The sequence below is a fragment of the Theropithecus gelada genome, chromosome 10 (genome assembly GCF_003255815.1).
Source record: "Theropithecus gelada isolate Dixy chromosome 10, Tgel_1.0, whole genome shotgun sequence".
Lineage (NCBI taxonomy): Eukaryota > Metazoa > Chordata > Mammalia > Primates > Cercopithecidae > Theropithecus > Theropithecus gelada.
The window spans coordinates 39,797,441-39,814,127 of record NC_037678.1 but is presented as its reverse complement, the minus strand read 5'-3'; the positions used below and the strand labels follow the sequence as shown (position 1 = coordinate 39,814,127).

Sequence of the window (16,687 nt, the reverse complement as noted above, 5' to 3'; positions counted from 1 at the left end):
TTTTTTTTTTTTTTTTTTTTTTTTTTTTGAGACGGAGTCTCGCTGTGTCTCCCAGGCTGGAGTGCAGTGGCGTGATCTCGGCTCACTGCAAGCTCCACCTCCCGGGTTCACGCCATTCTCCCGCCTCAGCCTCTCAAGTAGCTGAGACTACAGGCGCCCGCCACCACGCCCAGCTAGTTTTTTGTATTTTTAGTAGAGACGGGGTTTCACCATGTTAGCCAGGATAGTCTCGATCTCCTGACCTCGTGATCCACCCGCCTCGGCCTCCCAAAGTGCTGGGATTACAGGCTTGAGCCACCGCGCCCGGCCGAGATGGGGTTTTAACATGTTGGCCAGGCTCGTCTCGAACTCCTGGCCTCGGGTGATCCACCCACCTCGGCCTCCCAAAGTGCTGGGATTACAGGTGTAAGCTACCATACCTGGCTTCTTCCCAAATTTTAAAAGGTTTTAGGATGCAATTTAAGATGACCCCACATTTTGATAATTTCCTACATTCTGATACCTAAAGCCTACATACGAAAAACATTGGCAGGGTGCGGTGGCTCACACCTGTAATCCCAGCACTTTGGGAGGCCGAGGCAGGTGGATCACGAGGTCAAGAGATCGAGACCATCCCGGCTAACACGGTGAAACCCCGTCTCTACTAAAAATGCAAAAAACTAGCTGGGCGAGGTGGCGGGCGCCTGTAGTCCCAGCTACTCGGGAGGCTGAGGCAGGAGAATGGCGTGAACCCGGGAGGTGGAGCTGGCAGTGAGCCGAGATCGCGCCACTGCACTCTAACCTGGGTGACAGAACAAGACTCCATCTCAAAAAAAAAAAAAAAAAAAAAAAACTTGCCTATATTTGGTAAGATAGAATGCACCTTTTAGGATAATTAAATGAAAGTCAGAGCCCAGGCCAGCTCCACCAAACTTGGACCCTCGGAGATGGTCTCAGACTGCCAGGGCGTCATCCCTTCAGCGACCCCCGCTGACCGTGGCAGTGTTTCACGACGAGGTGGAAATCGAGGACTTCCAATATGACGAGGACTCGGAGACGTATTTCTGTCCCTGCCCATGTGGAGATAACTTCGCCATCACCAAAGAAGATCTGGAGAATGGGGAAGGCGTGGCAATGTGTCCTAGCTGCTCTCTCCTTACAAAAGTGACTTATGACAAAGATCAGTCTGCGTGTGGAGAAACGGTCCCAGCCCCTTCAGTCAACAAAGAATTAAGTGCTAAAGAAGCCTTCAGGAATCCGAATCCTGAACAGCTGGCAATGAGCCCAGATAGAAATTTCAAACGCAAAGCTTCTGGCTTCGTGGAGACAACCATTTGTGATCTGCTGTTCTGTAGGAGTGTCGTGGATTCTTTCCATCAACTCTGCTGATTTCATCTGCAGGAAGCAAGTCCATAACATGACGTATCTGGATTTTGTGCTTAGAACCTTAAATTGGAATCATTCTTAATTATCCATCTAAATTTAAAAGAAGATAATTTCAAAAAAAAAGAAAGGAAGAAGAAAATAATCATTCTCAGACATAACCAGGCACTGGCGAGATCTTCTCAGCTATTTTCACACAGTGATGAGGCTAGCCCCAGCGTCTGCCTTCACTGTGGACAGTCGGGCAGAGGCAGGGTTAAGCTGTGGTTCCATCTGGACCCTTGCAGGGCCCGCCCACAACCCGTCTCCTGGGAGTTGGGGCAGCTGTGAAAGAGAGGAACCGATCCCTTTAGTCCCCCTCAACCGAGCCCAGGCCAAAGACATGGTACTGATGTCATTGCACTCTCAGTCAGCATCTATTTGCAACAGAACATATGTGAAATAGTCAAGTTTTAAAGGAATTTTTATAGCATCAAAACATATTGAGATGATAACGTAACAAAGTAGATACTCATATTAGATTTGTGAATATGAGAAGAATAACAATAAGACAGGCGTGGTGGTGATGGGTGCCTATAGTCCTAGCTACTCGGGAGGTTGAGGCAGGAGGATCACCTGAGCCTGAGGACAAGGCTGCAATAAGCTGTGGTTGCACCGCACTCCAGCCTGGGTGACAGAATGAGAGCCCCTTGCTAAAAAAAAAAAAAAAGAGAGAGAAAGAGAAAAAAAAAAAAAAAAGAAAAAGAATAATACCAACAATAAAAAAAAATTCTTGGTAGGAAAAAAGAAATAGTTCTAACTACATGTCAGGAAAATATACCAGGAAGTTATTAACAGGAAGAAAGCGGCCGGGCCTTTGGGAGGCCGAGGCGGGCGGATCACCTGAGGTCAGGAGTTTGAGAACAGCCTCACCAACATGGAGAAACCCCGTCTCTAATAAAAATACAAAATTAGCTGGGCGTGGTGGCATACGCCTGTAATCCCCGCTACTCGGGAGGCTGAAGCAGGAGAGTTGCTTGAATCCGGGAGGCAGAGGCTGCAGTGAGCCAAGATCGCGCCATTGCACGACAGCCTGGGCAACAAGAGCAAAACTCTGTCTCAAAAAAAAAAAAGAAAAATTACAAGCTACTTAGAACTGAGAAACAATGAAAGCATTGTGTCCTAACCTGTGAAATGTTTCAAAAGCACACCAGGACAAATTTACTATAATGCATTGATTAGAAAACAAGATAGACGAAATAAACTTTCAACCCAAGATGCCAGAATAAAATTAAACTTAAAGAAGGAAATAAGAGAAATAAGGTTTTTGGATAATAAAGATAAAAGCAAATTATGACGGAGAAAGCACTACCACTGACCCCACACGAAAAACCAAAAAAGTGAATGACTGAGCCCCAGAAAGACTCCAGCACAGCCCGGGCCAGAGGGTTACAGTGGACCAAGGAGCTCAGGTGGCCAGAGGTAAGGAGGCATAAACTCATTAGGTCAAAGACAATGGCTATTCTTTTTCAACATGCTTTATTTTTAAAACAGGTCACAACACAGCGTTCGGCTCATTCTGCCACAAACAAGCGACAAAGGCTTGCTCTGCAGCTGAGAGGCCCTCCAGTGGCATGTTCAAAAACAGAATGAAAATCTGAATGTGGGCTGGGTGTGGTGGCTCACGCTGGCGATCCCAGCACTGTGGGAGGCCAAGACGGGCGGATCACCTGAGGTCAGGAGTTCGAGACCAGCCTGGTCAATATGGCAAAACCCTGTCTATACTAAAAATACAAAAATTAGCTGGGCATGGTAGCGTGACTAAACAGCACGGGAGGCTACGGTCACAGGCTGCTGGGAATGGATCCAAGCGAGGATGCAGTAGCTCAAGAGGTACAGACAAGCGCCGGGCAGCCAAGGAGAGCAGAGAAATGGGCGGTTGCCAGTACAGGACACGAGGTCCAGGGAGTTCTCACAGGAGGATCATGAGAGAAGTCACAGCGTGTCCACAGGAAAGGAGGACAGAAGGGACAGGCCAGTCCGAGTCTGCAGCAGGGCCTGACGCCAGACAGCATGTGAGGGACAGCGACACCAGGGCCTGATGCAGACGGCAGGGAGACACGAAGTGGGATTCAGCCACCTGCTGGTGTGAAGAAGGGAGGGACAGACACCACAAGGGAGGCCCCAGGTGTGGTCGGCGCCTTCAGGGCCCCCAGTGTGCAGGGGCGTCTCACAACTACACACAACCAGCGTCCCAGATGCCATCCCGACTGCGGAAAAAGCTGTAGTGGGCACTATCGCGACAGCAGGCAAAATGTGAGTAACAGTCTTGCACCAAGGTTAAATGTCCTCATTTTTATCGTTATGGATATTAAAAAGTAAACACGGGGGCCGGGCGTGGTGGCTTAAGCCTGTAATCCCAGCACTTTGGGAGGCCGAGGCGGGCAGATCACCTGAAGTCAGGAGTTCGAGACCAGCCTGGTCAACATGGCGAAACCCTGTCTCTAATAAAAATACAAAAATCAGCAGGGCATGGTGGCACGTGTTTGTAATCCCAGTTACTCGGGAGGCTGAGGCAGGAGGATTGCTTGAACCCAAGAAGCAGAGGTTGCAGTGAGCCAGGATCACACCATTGCACTCCAGACTGGGTGGCAAGAGCGAGACGCCATCTCAAACAAAAAAAATTAAAAACTCGGCCAGGTGTGGTGGCTCACGCCTGTAATCCCAGCACTTTGGGAGGCTGAGATAGGTGGATCACCCGAGGTCAGGAGTTCGAGATCAGCCTGCCAACATGGCAAAACCCTGTCTCTACTAAAAATACAAAAATTAACTGGGCGTGGTAGCGCATGTTTGTAATCCCAGCTACTCGGGAGGCTGAGGCAGGAGAATCACTTGAACCCAGGAGGCGGAGGTTGCAGTGAGCCGACATCACGCCATTGCACTCCAGAGTGGGTGACAAGAGCGAGACTCCATCTCAAACAAACAAAAAAAGTAAACACTGGCCGAGTGTGGTGGTTCATGCCTGTAATCCCAGCACTTTGGGAGGCTGAGACAGGTAGATCACCTGAGGTCAGGAGTTCGAGACCAGCCTGGCCAACATGATGAAAACCCGTCTCTACTAAATACAAAAATTAGCTGGGCATGGTGACTCAACTGCAATCCCAGCACTTTGGGAGGCTAAGGTGGGTGGGATCACTTGAGGTCAGGAGTTTGAGACCAGCCTGGCCAACATGGTGAAACCCCATCTCTACTAAAAATACAAAAATTAGCCGGGGGTGGTGGCGCACGCCTATAGTCCTAGCTACTCGAGAGGCTGAGGCAGAATTGCTTGAACCCAGGAGGCAGAGGTTGCAGTGAGCTGAGATCGCACCACTACACTCCAGCCTGGGCAACAGAGCAAGACTCTTGTCTCAAAAAAAAACACAAAAAAACATGGACGTACTTAGGTATAAAGAAGCATGGTGTCTGCAACTTACTATCAAATGGATCCCAAAGATACTGGAGAGAAACTGGGACTGGCAGGGAGAATGGAGCAAACCTGGACAGGCCTACAAAGAGCTCTTTGTACCGTTCTTGCAATTTTTCTGTAAGTTTGAAATTACACCAAAATTTAAAACTACCAAAAGTAAATAGAGCCATCTAAACCCAGAATGTGGGGCACTCTCTAGATAACTGGCCTGATCTCTTCAAAACCTCAATGCCATAGTTAATAACTGTGGGTGGGATTCTTACAGCTCAAAGAGCTTGAAAACCATCATCAAATGCAGTGTATAATCCATGGGTGGGTGGCTGGACTGTGGGAAAAAAACAGCTAAGAAAGTCATTTTTAGAACATTTTGGCTGGGTGTGGTGGCTCATGCCTATAATCCCAGCACTTTGGGAGGCCAGCCTGGGCAACATAGCAAGACCCTATTGCTACAAAAATTTTAAAAATTGGTCAGGCATGGTGGCTCATGCTTGTAATCCCAGCACTTTGGGAGGCTGAGGCAGGAGAATCACTTGGGCCCAGAAGTATGAGACCAGCCTGTGAAACATGTCAAAACCCCATCCCTACAAAAATAAAATTAGCTGGGCATGATGGCACACACCTGTAGTCCTAGCTACTTAGGAGGCTGAGGCAGAAGGATTGCTTGAATCTAGGAGGCAGAGGCTGCAGTGAGCCATAATCATGCTACTGCACTCCAGTCTGGGAGACAGCAAGACTCTGTCTCAAAAAAATAAAATAAACATTAAAATGAAAAAAATTGGGCAGGTATGGTAGCAATAAAAGAACATTTTGGACAGATCTGAACACAGTCTGTGCATGAGAGGATATGAAAACGACTTGCCATCATCTTGATGAGGCATGATAGTGGTGTTGGGGTTCCGTGGAAGGCCTGTCTTTCAAAGATTTATGTAGAAATATTTAGAGATGAAGGTTCGTGTCTATAATTGTCTTTGAAATTGTGCGTGTGTACAAAGTAAATACGGTAAATGTTCATTGCAGAGATTGAAGGATAGGTGTACAGATGATCACTGTACTTCCTATGTTCACTAGAAAACTAACAGGAAGTGAATCATTGATGGTTGACGCCGCCCTGCCCTCACCCCATACTTGTCTATCCCCTGCCTCCCGATGTCCCCACCTGATGCCAAGATCCTGCTTCTCCGAGTCTTCCCTCCCAGTAAACAGCCCCGTCCACCCAGTCACTGCAGCCAAATCCTGACGCCTTTTTCCCATCACACCCCCCAACTGGTACCGCCACAAACACAAGAAGCCTCGTGCTTTTCCTCCTCCCCAGCGCCGCCCCCTGGCAGCCACTGCCGGGCCAGCCACATCTCCCAGCTGCTGCAGACTCCTGGTTTCCACTCTCACCCCAGTCCAACTCCTAGTTCCCAGCATCCGGTGCCCCCAGCAGCGGGGTGACGTGGGTCAGGTCATGTCACTCGCTGCCAAAAGACTGCCAAGGCCCCCAACCCTCAGGACTTGCGGTCCACCAGGCCCCAGCCTGCCCCAGGGCCCTGCCCAGCAACGCTGGCTGGCAGACAGGCACTCCTCAGACCCTGCAGCTCCCAGGTCCCGGCTGCCAGCTCCCTGTCATCATTGGGCCTTGGTTGGGCGCCTCCCTCAACCACCCAATCCAAAGCAGCCCCCCAGTCAGGCTGGCTCACAGCAGCATCCTCCATCCACAAGGCCCTGCTCCCACTGTCTTCACGTTTACTCGTCCCCCGCCTCCCTCCATGCCAGACATGCCTCTGTCTTGCCCGGGGTACCCCAGCATCGTCAGCAGTGCCTGGTCACACTGCAAAAGACCTGCTGAGTGAAATGTATACCAAATAATATAGATAAATCACTTAAAACTCTCATGTGTTATGTCTTTAAGGACAAAAATACGCACGCAAGTAAAAGGGGGAAGTCACTAAGGAAATAATTAAGAACCCATGTGTTTTGGCTTTTTAGGTTCTAATTCCCCAAAAAAATTGTGAATTGACTTGACCTCAGCCTATTTCTTGGTGGGTCTAATAATGTGACCCAGAAATAATCAGGTTCAATGTAATTACATTTCAGAAATATTCAGCAAACAGAATGTATGTAAAATATATCCATAAACATCTGGTCTACTTAATCTGACTGTACATACAATTAACATTTTTTAATTTCAAAAATTATAAATGCCTTTGTCTTATTTGAGTAAATTAGATCAATAATGATTTGCTAATAGATACACAAAACCAAAACATTAAAGCATTTTTAAAACACAAAAGCTTTATTTTATCAAATCAACAGTCTACCTCTAACAATAATCTTCAAGAGTAACTGCATTGTAAATAACCAAAAATGATCCAATTAGAACACATTTAACATAGTATCGCTATAGAATGCAATTAAATGCATAATGAAAATAAAGAACCTAAATTATGCAGCTCACAAGATGTAAATGTCATGTGGACATAGAAAAGGGACAGAGACAAGACAAACTTCTGCCTGGTGCTGAAGGGAAGAGCCCTCACTCACCACAGCCCAGCTGCGGGGACCTCTCTCCAGCCCCACCACGACAACACACAGAAGCCCTTCTTTTGAGATGGAGTTCGCTCTGTCACCCAGGCTGGAGTGCAGTGGCGCTATCTTGGCTCACTGCGACCTCCACCTCCCGGGTTCAATTCTCCTGCCTCAGCCTCCTGAATAGCTGGGACTACAGGCACGTGCCACCACGCCCAGCTAAATTTTTGTATTTTTAGTAGAGATGGGGTCTCATCACGTTGGCCAAGCTGGTCTCGAACTCCTGGCCTCAAATGATCCACCCGCCTCAGCCTCCCGGAGTGCTGGGATCACAGCATGAGTCACTGCGCCAGGTCTGGGAGCCCTTCTTGAAAGGGGTCCTTGTTTGTTGCAGCAACCTTAGCTCGTTCTCTAGTCAGACTCCTGCCTGGGTCAACAGCAGCAATTCCCCCACAGCCTGGACCAGGTACAAAGTCAGGACCCTGTGGATCTATTTCACTAAGGTCTGCTCACTCCTGGAGGGCCAAACAGCCACTCACCCTGGCCACTGCAACGCTCAGGCCGGGACCTGGAACTCGGGTCCCCCCAAGGCAGGGCCCAGAACCCTGGAACTCGGGTCCCCCCAAGGCAGGGCCCAGAACCAGCCCTGTGACTGACACCGTCTTCCTTTTGGGCCACTGAGGGGCTGACCGAACTCCCACATTCAAACCACACGTCCAGTTCCAGCCAACCACAATGGCTTCCTGCAGGCCACTGCCATGACCATGCAGACAGGATCATGGCAGGGTGGCTGTCCTGAGAGACTGGATATGCTGGCGCTAACACGCCGGTTCCTCCCTAGTCACCCAGTCCACAGAAGTATAGTCACTCAGTCTACAGAAATATAGTCAACCAGTCCACAGAAGTATAGTCACTCAGTCCACAGAAATATAGCCACCCAGTCCACAGAAATATAGCCACTCAGTCCACAGAAATATAGTCACCCAGTCCACAGAAGTATAATCACCCTGTCCACAGAAGTATAGTTAACTGGTCCAGAGAACTACACTCACCCAGTCCACAGAGGCAGTCACCCGGTCCACAGAAGTATATTCACCCAGCCCACAGAAGCATAGTCACCCAGTCGGCAGAAGTATAGTCACCTGTCCACAGAAGTACATTCACCCAGTCCACAGAGGTTTAGTCACCCGATCCACAGAAGTATATTTCTTATTAACCTGCTGGGCATATTTGAAGTTCATATCAGACTATTTGTCACGTACCTGCATTTTTGTTTCTCTTTCTTTTTTAGGGTGGGTAGGGGTGGGGCAGGGTCTTGCCCTGTTGCCCAGGCTGGAGTGCAGTGGTATGATCTCAGCTCACTGCAGCCTCCACCTCCCTGGCTCAATCGATCCTCCCTCCTCAGCCCCCCACCGAGTAGCAGGGACTACAGGCGTATGCCACCACACCAGGCTAATTTTTGTATTTTTAGTAGAGATGGGGTCTTGCCATGTTGCCCAGGCTGGTCTCAAACTCCTGGGTTCAAGAGATCCTCCCACTTCGGCCTCCCAAAGTGCTGGGATTACAGACGTGAACCACTGTGCCTGGCCGGTTTTTGTTTTTCTATTCTTGCTTTTATCCCTTTCACAAGTTTTTCCGAGGGCAAAAATCATGTCCTACACACCCGTTAGCCCCAGTACAGTATACCGTACACAGCAGGGGCCCAATCCGCTATCTGACAATTGACTCTTCACAGTCATTTATACACTGCGGTGTAACACATGTAGGCTGTGACTAACACTTCAGTAAATGACAAGTTATATCATTAATGAGCAGAGCTTTGTTCATAATGGACTTAGTATCTGACGTTAGATTCCAGGAAGCAAAGGATAGTCTGAGTTATCCTTAGGAAAAAAGAGGGACATTGATAAGAAAAATTTATAAAATTCTGGAAATCTACCTGGCCTACCACTAACCTTTTTAAGAGAATCTCCGTGTCTTTCCTGGATATATTTCAGGAATGCTGTGGTCCACTGCAGAGTTGTGGCCTTGTCAGTCTCGGCATTGCAGAACGGTACTAAGAGATTCAACTCATCACAGCAAATGCGGATTCTGCGCCTACAGTCAAAACCCAAAGTCATCACCGAGAGACGCCGGAGCAAAACAAACACGTAAAAGGAAGCATCTCGCTGTAGTACTTGAGGGAATCAGAGCCCGTGAAGCCTGGCCACTGAGTGCCACGGAAATGCCCATCACCACAGGAAGTCCCACAGCTTTGCCACGGCCTCGTCTACAGAGGCAGCTACTGCCTTTGGGAGGCCAGAGCATCCTTGGGTGCCCTTGGCAGCCCCATGACCCACACGCTCCCTGGAGCTTTCCTTATTTACTTCTCATGGGCCAGGTTCAAGTCTCTGGATTAGGGGTGGTTCCAAAGCCCCTGAAATTGGAAGCAACATTTTTTGTCTGACACCTTCTTCCGTCTGGACCACTGAGGGGTCCAAATTGGGCAGATTCCTCTTTCATTCAAGACTGATATTACTTGCCCTTTATGGGCTAAAAACCCTACCAGGAATTCACGCACAGCTTTCAGATTCTCCAAGGGGCCCTGATTCTGAAAGGATCACGGCCCAATACTCTGTTAATATTCTGAAACTCAGTCTTTGTAGAGATAAACAATTGGAGTCTTGTTATTAGACTATTTTTTAAACTTTTACATATTACATTCAGTACCATGCAAAGTCCTAAACAAGCAGATACTCAGCAACTTATTCAATATGGCCTTTGTTACTCGTCTTCACACCGTGTATTTAGAATTTTAATTAGAGACTCTGCTGGTAAAACAGCAGCTGGCATTTACTAGGTGCTTTTGGACTTCTAGGCATTGAGCCAAACACTCTTTACGCATCAGCTCATTCAACTCTAACCACAAGTCTATGCAGTAGAGCTAGAGTCAAATTTCCAAACTGTCAACATACGGTGTAAGGCTTTCTACATAGCAGCTACTCAATGAATGTCTATTAAATAAATGTCAGAGCAAGCAAAACGCCCTTCATAATTCACAGTAGGCTGAGGAAGGCCCTCAGTCTATGTGTATGTAAGTATCATAAAAAGATATATAGCTAGCTTTTTTATTTTCTTTCTTTGGGACATGGGTCTCACTTTGTGGCCCAGGCTGGAGTGCAGTGGCAGGATCACAGCTGACTATAGCGTTGACTCCTGGGCTCAAGCGATCCTCCCACACCTCAGCCTCCCAAGTAGCTGGGACGACAGGTGTGCACCACCACTAGTATTGCTGGTTTTTCTTTAGAGACAGGGACTTGCTATGTTGCCCAGGCTGGTTTCAAACCCTGGGCTCAAGCAATCCTCCCACCACAGTCTCCCAAAGTACTGAGATTACAGCCATAAGCCACCATACCCTGCCCTAGCTAGTTTGAATAGATCCCTTTAAAAGAAATTGCCATGCTGGGCGTGGGGGCTCACGCCTGTAATCCCAGCACTTTGGGAGGCCGAGGCGGGCAGACCATCTGAGGTCAGGAGTTCGAGACCAACCTGACCAACATGGAGAAACTCTGTCTCTACTAAAAATACAAAATTAGCCAGGCGTGGTGATGCATGCCTGTAATCCCAGCTACTAGGGAGGCTGAGGCAGGAGAATCACTTGAACCTGGGAGGTGGAGGTTGCAGTGAGCCAAGATCGTACCATTGCACTCTAGCCTGGGCAACAAGAGTAAATTTCCATCTCACCAAAAAAAAAAAAAAAAAAGGAAACCCAATTATAATAGAAAAAAACTAACCACCTCTTAATTCTACAAAGGATACCACAAATAAAATCTACAGACAAAACCACTTAAATAACAATTTTAACCTCCTCCTTCCCAGCAATCTTAAAAGAACCAGGAAAACTTGCAGAATTCAGTTGGCTGGTTAAGCAGCAGTTACCATAACAGCCTGATCACTCTCCTCAGAAAGGCCTGCAGTCAGCGCTAGCCCTTAGTGGAATCTGTGAACCTAGATTTGTAGAGTTAGGAGTGGCTCCCAGGACCTACACTGTGCAAACAATATGGTTGACACTGATCACCTGTTTTCCTTCTGGGAGACTGGACTGCGGCTGCATGCAGGGAGGGCGTGCCTACGTGACGCGCCCCTGGTCTCTAGCAAGCTTTCCTGGTTGGCAACACCTCACCCACGTTTTCAGACCACATGACTGGGGCATGAGGGGCATCCTGCCTGACTCCACAGGGCACGCTCTTAGAAGCTTGCACCTCATCTCCTGCCTTCTTCCCATGCACCTTTGCTGACCTCACCTGGCATCCTTTCTCCATAGTAAGTCACAGCCTGAGAGTGACTACATGCTGAGTCCCGGGAGTCCTCCTAATGAGCCAGCGAGCCTGGGCGCAGTCTGGGGGATCCCTGATCCATCTGGGAAAGTTAACGATGCTCCTACCTCCTTTCTTCCCTCTGAACGCAGAAATGGCTAAGGATCATTTTATCTGTGATAACCATGTAGTATGACTAAGGTAATCATTTATGAGCCAGCTTGACAAGCAGTCGCACGTATTACCTTCTATCTCTTTCCATTCGGTTATGCCTCTCCCTACGCTGAGACCTTCCTCCCTGGGGCCCACTCTGGGCCTGCTCCCCCAGGTTTGACTGTGAGGACTCCGAGGACTGCCAAGCGCCCTGTGTGGCAGTGGCACCTTCGCCCACATTCTGAATCTCTCCAAGGGCTCTTCGCTCTACATTTGTGTCCAACTGACGCATTCTACTCCGATTCCTCTTCAGTGCTTGTTTGCATAGCGCTTCTTCTTTGCAAAAGAAGAAAAAAGTGGTTTTTAATTTTTTATTCTTATCTCAATTAATGCTGAACACAGTTTTGGCCTTTTCAATCCAAGATATAAACATTATTGGGTAAGCAGCACAGAGAACCGAACCACAAAGAGATGTATTAATGCAGTTACTCAGTGTCAGCAGGGAATAGAAGTCCAAGCCTATTTTATATAATGAAACTGAACAGCCAGGCGCGGTGGCTCATGTCTGTAATCCCAGCACTTTGGGAGGCTGAGACGGGCAGATCACAAGGTCAGGAGATCGAGACCATCCTGGCTAACATGGTGAAACCCCATCTCTACTAAAATACAAAAAAAAAAAAAATTAGCTGGGCATGGTGGTGGGCGCCTTTAGTCCCAGATACTCGGGAGGCTGAGGCAGGAGAATGGCATGAACCCGGGAGGTGGAGCTTGCAGTGAGCTGAGATCCGGCCACTGCACTCCAGCCTGGGCAACAGAGCGAGACTCCGTCTCAAAAAAAAAAAAAACAAAAACAATGAAACTGAACAAGAATCAATCATCAAATTAAATACGTCTTCCAAGTGCTATGCAATCAATATGACCTCATCCAAAGTCCCTCTTTTTTTTCTATTTTCAGATGGAGTCTCGCTCTGTTGCCCAGGCTGGAGTGCAGTGGCGTGGTCTCCACTCACTGCAAGCTCCGCCTTCTGGGTTCACACCATTCTCCTGCCTCAGCTTCCCAAGTAACTGGGACTACAGGCATGCGCCACCACGCCCGGCTAATTTTTTTGTATTTTTAGCAGGGACGGGGTTTCACCGTGTTAGGCAGGATGGTCTCGAGCTCCTGATCTTGTAATCCACCCGCCTCGGCCTCCCAAAGTACTGGGATTACAGGCTTGAGCCACCATGCCCGGCCCAAAGTCCCTCTCTTTAATCAACAGGTGTTACCTATGAATATAGAAAACAAGAAGTTGTTTACTTTTTCTCAAGGTCAGAATGGGAAAAAAAAAAAAAACCACTTGGACATATTTCCTCCCAAAAATATTTTCTTTATATACAATTATTCTAAGAACAAGAAAAAAACCCAATTATTTTAATATGACAGTATTTTTACTGCAATGCTCAGAACAAAACTGAAGCAGCATTAAGTGTATGCCCTCGCCTCAGAAGTGGCTCTCCTCCCCAAAGCATTATGTAAGAAGTAGCGTCCGAGCTCTTCTGCTGCATAACAGGCTGTGCCACGTGTGCATATGTGGAACTGTATCCATCAAAGAACCGCAGGCACGTGACTGGCAGGCGTGCTCATGTGCACGTGTATGCCACACAGAGCACATATTACAGAAGGATGACGAAGCTTTCAGCAGGAGAGAGGAATTCAGTTGTTTTGGTGACATTTTATTCCTTAACCTGGGTAGTCAGCACAGAGGCTACTTTAATACTCATCTTTGTATCTTACAAATGTGAACATACACTTTGGCATAAAACTTTGCAGGGAGGAAAAGGAGTGACTGACACAGGAGAAGGCAGTAGCTCTCCATCCCCGTCCTGTCTTCATCAACTCTTGGAAAGCTGAGTGTAAGGAGTGTTCTTTTCATCGGGTCACTTGACAAATCAGTTTCCCAGGGAGGAAGGGACTATGCAGGTGTTTCCCAGGGAGGAAGGGGCTAGGCAGGTGAGCACAGCAGTGCCTTCAGCAGTGACTTTATTTCCAAACTTTCTGAATCACCTTACGGCCTCTCGTGGCAGCCCAGGGTCCTCCTATTAGCATCCACCTATCCAAAGGCTTTCAGCAGATGTTAGATGCCTGCCTCACTCATGGAGTACAAAATAAGGAAAATAAAAAACTACAAAGTACTTTCAGTAACTTGAAGATAACGGAAAATTTATGTAAGTCTATCACTTTAATGTTATGAAAAAGCCCTCAAACTCAATGTTCCCACATCAAGGTTAATTATATTTGTGAATCAGAATAATGTTTAAAGTGAGAAGACGGGGAAGTGGGTGGACGGATCCGGAGATACATGGACACCTCCAAGACTGTTTCCCATGTGTACAAACCATCTGTCTCCCCTACCCCCCTCCCCAAGGCCAAAATACCATCAGCCACAGGGCTCGGTCACAAGAAAGCTCCCACTACCTGCTGCTTCATCGCTTACCTCCCACTTTAATCCAAACTTGCTCAGGCAAAGCTTTGTTTCTACTACCTAATGTCTGTTTAGTGGATTCAATTTCTTGCTGATAACAGAAAGAAAATGCTCTAGGCAATCCAATATCCTGGTGCTTGGCAGCTTCAAGGACAGAACATGAGTTACTAGAACTCTGGAAAAAAATGAACCAACAGGAATTTTATCAATATGTGACTTAATGTCCTCTTTACTGCACAAATAAAATGCACTTAACAAACATCAAAGCTACTAATACACAATTTGGAGAACTTTAGTTGCACTGAAGATTTTAAAACATTCCCATACCACATAAATACTCAACTTGCACAGGTGTTTTTTTGTTTTTTTTGGTTTTTTTTGAGACAGGGTCTCACTCTGTCGCCCAGACTGGAGTGCAGTGTCGGGATGTCAGCTCACCACAACCTCCACCTTCCAGGCTCAAGCGATTCTCCTGCCTCAGCCTCCTGAGTAGCTGGGATTACAGGTGTCTGCCACTACCCCCCAGTTAATTTTCGCACAGGGTTTCACCATGCTGGCCAGGCTGTTCTTGAACTCCTGACCTCAAATGACCCACTCACCTCGGCCTCCCAAAGTGCTGGGATTACAGGTGTGAGCCTCGGCGCCCCGCTTAAAAGGTTATTAAGCTCACTCAAGGGAAAAAAAAGTACTTGGGACCTAATCAAAATAAGTTAAAATTTACCCATTTAATCCAAAAGAGCAAAGCTTCACAAATCATGTTCCCTACCTGTGTCTGTGAAAGATTAGAATTTCCACTAGTAGAGCAAGCATTTGTAGTAAACAGTGGGTATGTAAACTGCAAAGCAGTAGTTGTAGCAGCAGTTTTATTTTTCACTAATGTTGTACATTTGTTTTGTTGTTGATGAAGAGGAACATTCATTAATTCAGATGGATGTCGAATGAGAGTTACCAAACTGCCAAGACAAAAGAAAGCCCAGAAGTGTCAGGAATACGTGGCAGACAAGCATCCACCATCCCACTCTCACGGCTCTGGCCACTTTTTCCAGAGAGCAACTCAACTCTCATCCTGGAAATCTCTACACAACAGTTATCAACTCGCGCTGTTGGGGAAGTCCCAAATTTGCGCCACCTCCCTGCTCTCGTCACATCCTGACACCAATCTTACTTCTGCCATCCTCCAGTCTGACCATGATGGGCAACTACAGGTTGGGATGAGCAAAAAACTGCGGACTCAGCCCCTTCCACAGCCATTCCTGAGGGTCACCAAGGGGGCGGCTGCAGGCTGGAGCCTCATTTTAGAGCTCAAAGCCTGCAAACCCGCGTCGGGCCTTCCCAGGCTTCCCTGACATCTAAGAGTGCCACCCGGAGCACATGGTTCCCAGGAATTCTGCGCGCTCGGTCCCACTCTACAGGCGGGGCCACTGCGGGGGTGGGGGGTGTTTAGTTCCAGGAAGTACCTGCTCCCCGGGGCCCGCACAGCGCACACAGCCTTTCGGGGAGGCCCCACACCCGGTGGGGTCCGCGCCCTGTGCCGCCGGGAGGGCAGGCTGGGGGCGTGCACAGCGAGGGCCCCCTTTGCCTCTGCCCCGGCCCTGGCCTCCACCCGGGCCCTGCCAGCCCCCGGCCGCCGGGCACGCACTTGTTGAGCGCCACGCCCGGCTCGGGGGGCTCGGGGCCGCGCGGCGCGGGCGGCGGCTCGGCGGGGATGCTGTTGAAGCGGTCCTCCAGGCGGACGCGCACGGCCGGCTTGGCCCGGGCCTCGGGCGCGCCCTCGGGTCCAGCCGCAGCCGCGCCCGCGCCCTCCTTGGCGGCGCCGTCGGCCCGGGCCCTCGCCCCATCCCCGCCGCCCGGCGTCTTCTCCGCCGCGCCCGCCTCGCTCAGCAGCATCATGCGCAGCTCCTGGAAGTCGATGTGGCCCAGGCAGGGCGCGTCGGCCGCCAGCGCGGACGGGCACAGCACGGGGTACACGGGCGCCGCGCCCCCAAGACCGCCCGCCGCGAAGCCGCCCGCGCCCGCGCCCGGGCCCGCCGCCGCCAGCAGCGCCGAGTTGAGGCGCGTCTCGAGCTCGCCGTCAGCCGCCGCCTCCATGTGCGAGTAGAGGATGTGCTGCAGCTGCGTGTACTCCACCTCCGTCATCTCCACCAGGCTCAGGTCGGTGGTCGTGAAGCTCAGTCCCTGCTCGCCCAGCGCCGCGTCCCCGCCGCCCGCGCCCTCGACGCCCGCCTCGCCGCCTGCCGCGCCTGCCTCCGGCGGCGGCTCCCGCGGCCCGGGGCCCGACATGGCGGCGCGGCGCGGCCCAACGGCGGCGAGGGCGACGCGGGCGGCGGGAGGCGGGAGGCGGGAGGCGGGAGGCGGGAGGCGGGAGGCGGGAGGCAGGAGGCGACCCCCGGCCCGAGCACTACGCTGCGCCGGCCACAGCTGGCGCGCCGTTGGGGGAGGGAAAACCGCTGAGTGCC

The 16,687-nt window shown here is 49.7% G+C and overlaps 2 protein-coding genes across 3 annotated transcripts in view; one reads left to right on the top strand and one right to left on the bottom strand.

Moving 5' to 3' along the window:
• DPH3P1 overlaps nucleotides 1-1,517 on the top strand; it is a 4,051-nt gene extending 2,534 nt beyond the window's left edge. The window contains exon 2 of the mRNA XM_025399560.1: nucleotides 902-1,517. Within this exon, the coding sequence (XP_025255345.1) occupies nucleotides 902-1,368 (467 nt within the window). The 3' untranslated portion in view covers nucleotides 1,369-1,517. The remainder of the gene's footprint in view (nucleotides 1-901) is intronic.
• The window catches only part of TCFL5 (transcription factor like 5), a 21,668-nt gene extending 4,981 nt beyond the window's left edge, over nucleotides 1-16,687 (bottom strand). The window contains exons 1-5 of one of the 2 annotated variants that reach the window (XM_025398387.1): nucleotides 15,871-16,687; nucleotides 14,998-15,184; nucleotides 14,244-14,406; nucleotides 11,862-12,105; nucleotides 9,277-9,418 (exon numbers count right to left, since the gene is read on the bottom strand). In XM_025398387.1, coding sequence (XP_025254172.1) covers nucleotides 9,277-9,418; nucleotides 11,862-12,105; nucleotides 14,244-14,406; nucleotides 14,998-15,184; nucleotides 15,871-16,511 — 1,377 coding nt within the window. In that variant the 5' untranslated portion in view covers nucleotides 16,512-16,687. The remainder of the gene's footprint in view (nucleotides 1-9,276; nucleotides 9,419-11,861; nucleotides 12,106-14,243; nucleotides 14,407-14,997; nucleotides 15,185-15,870) is intronic. The other variant, XM_025398388.1, reaches the window with a different exon arrangement.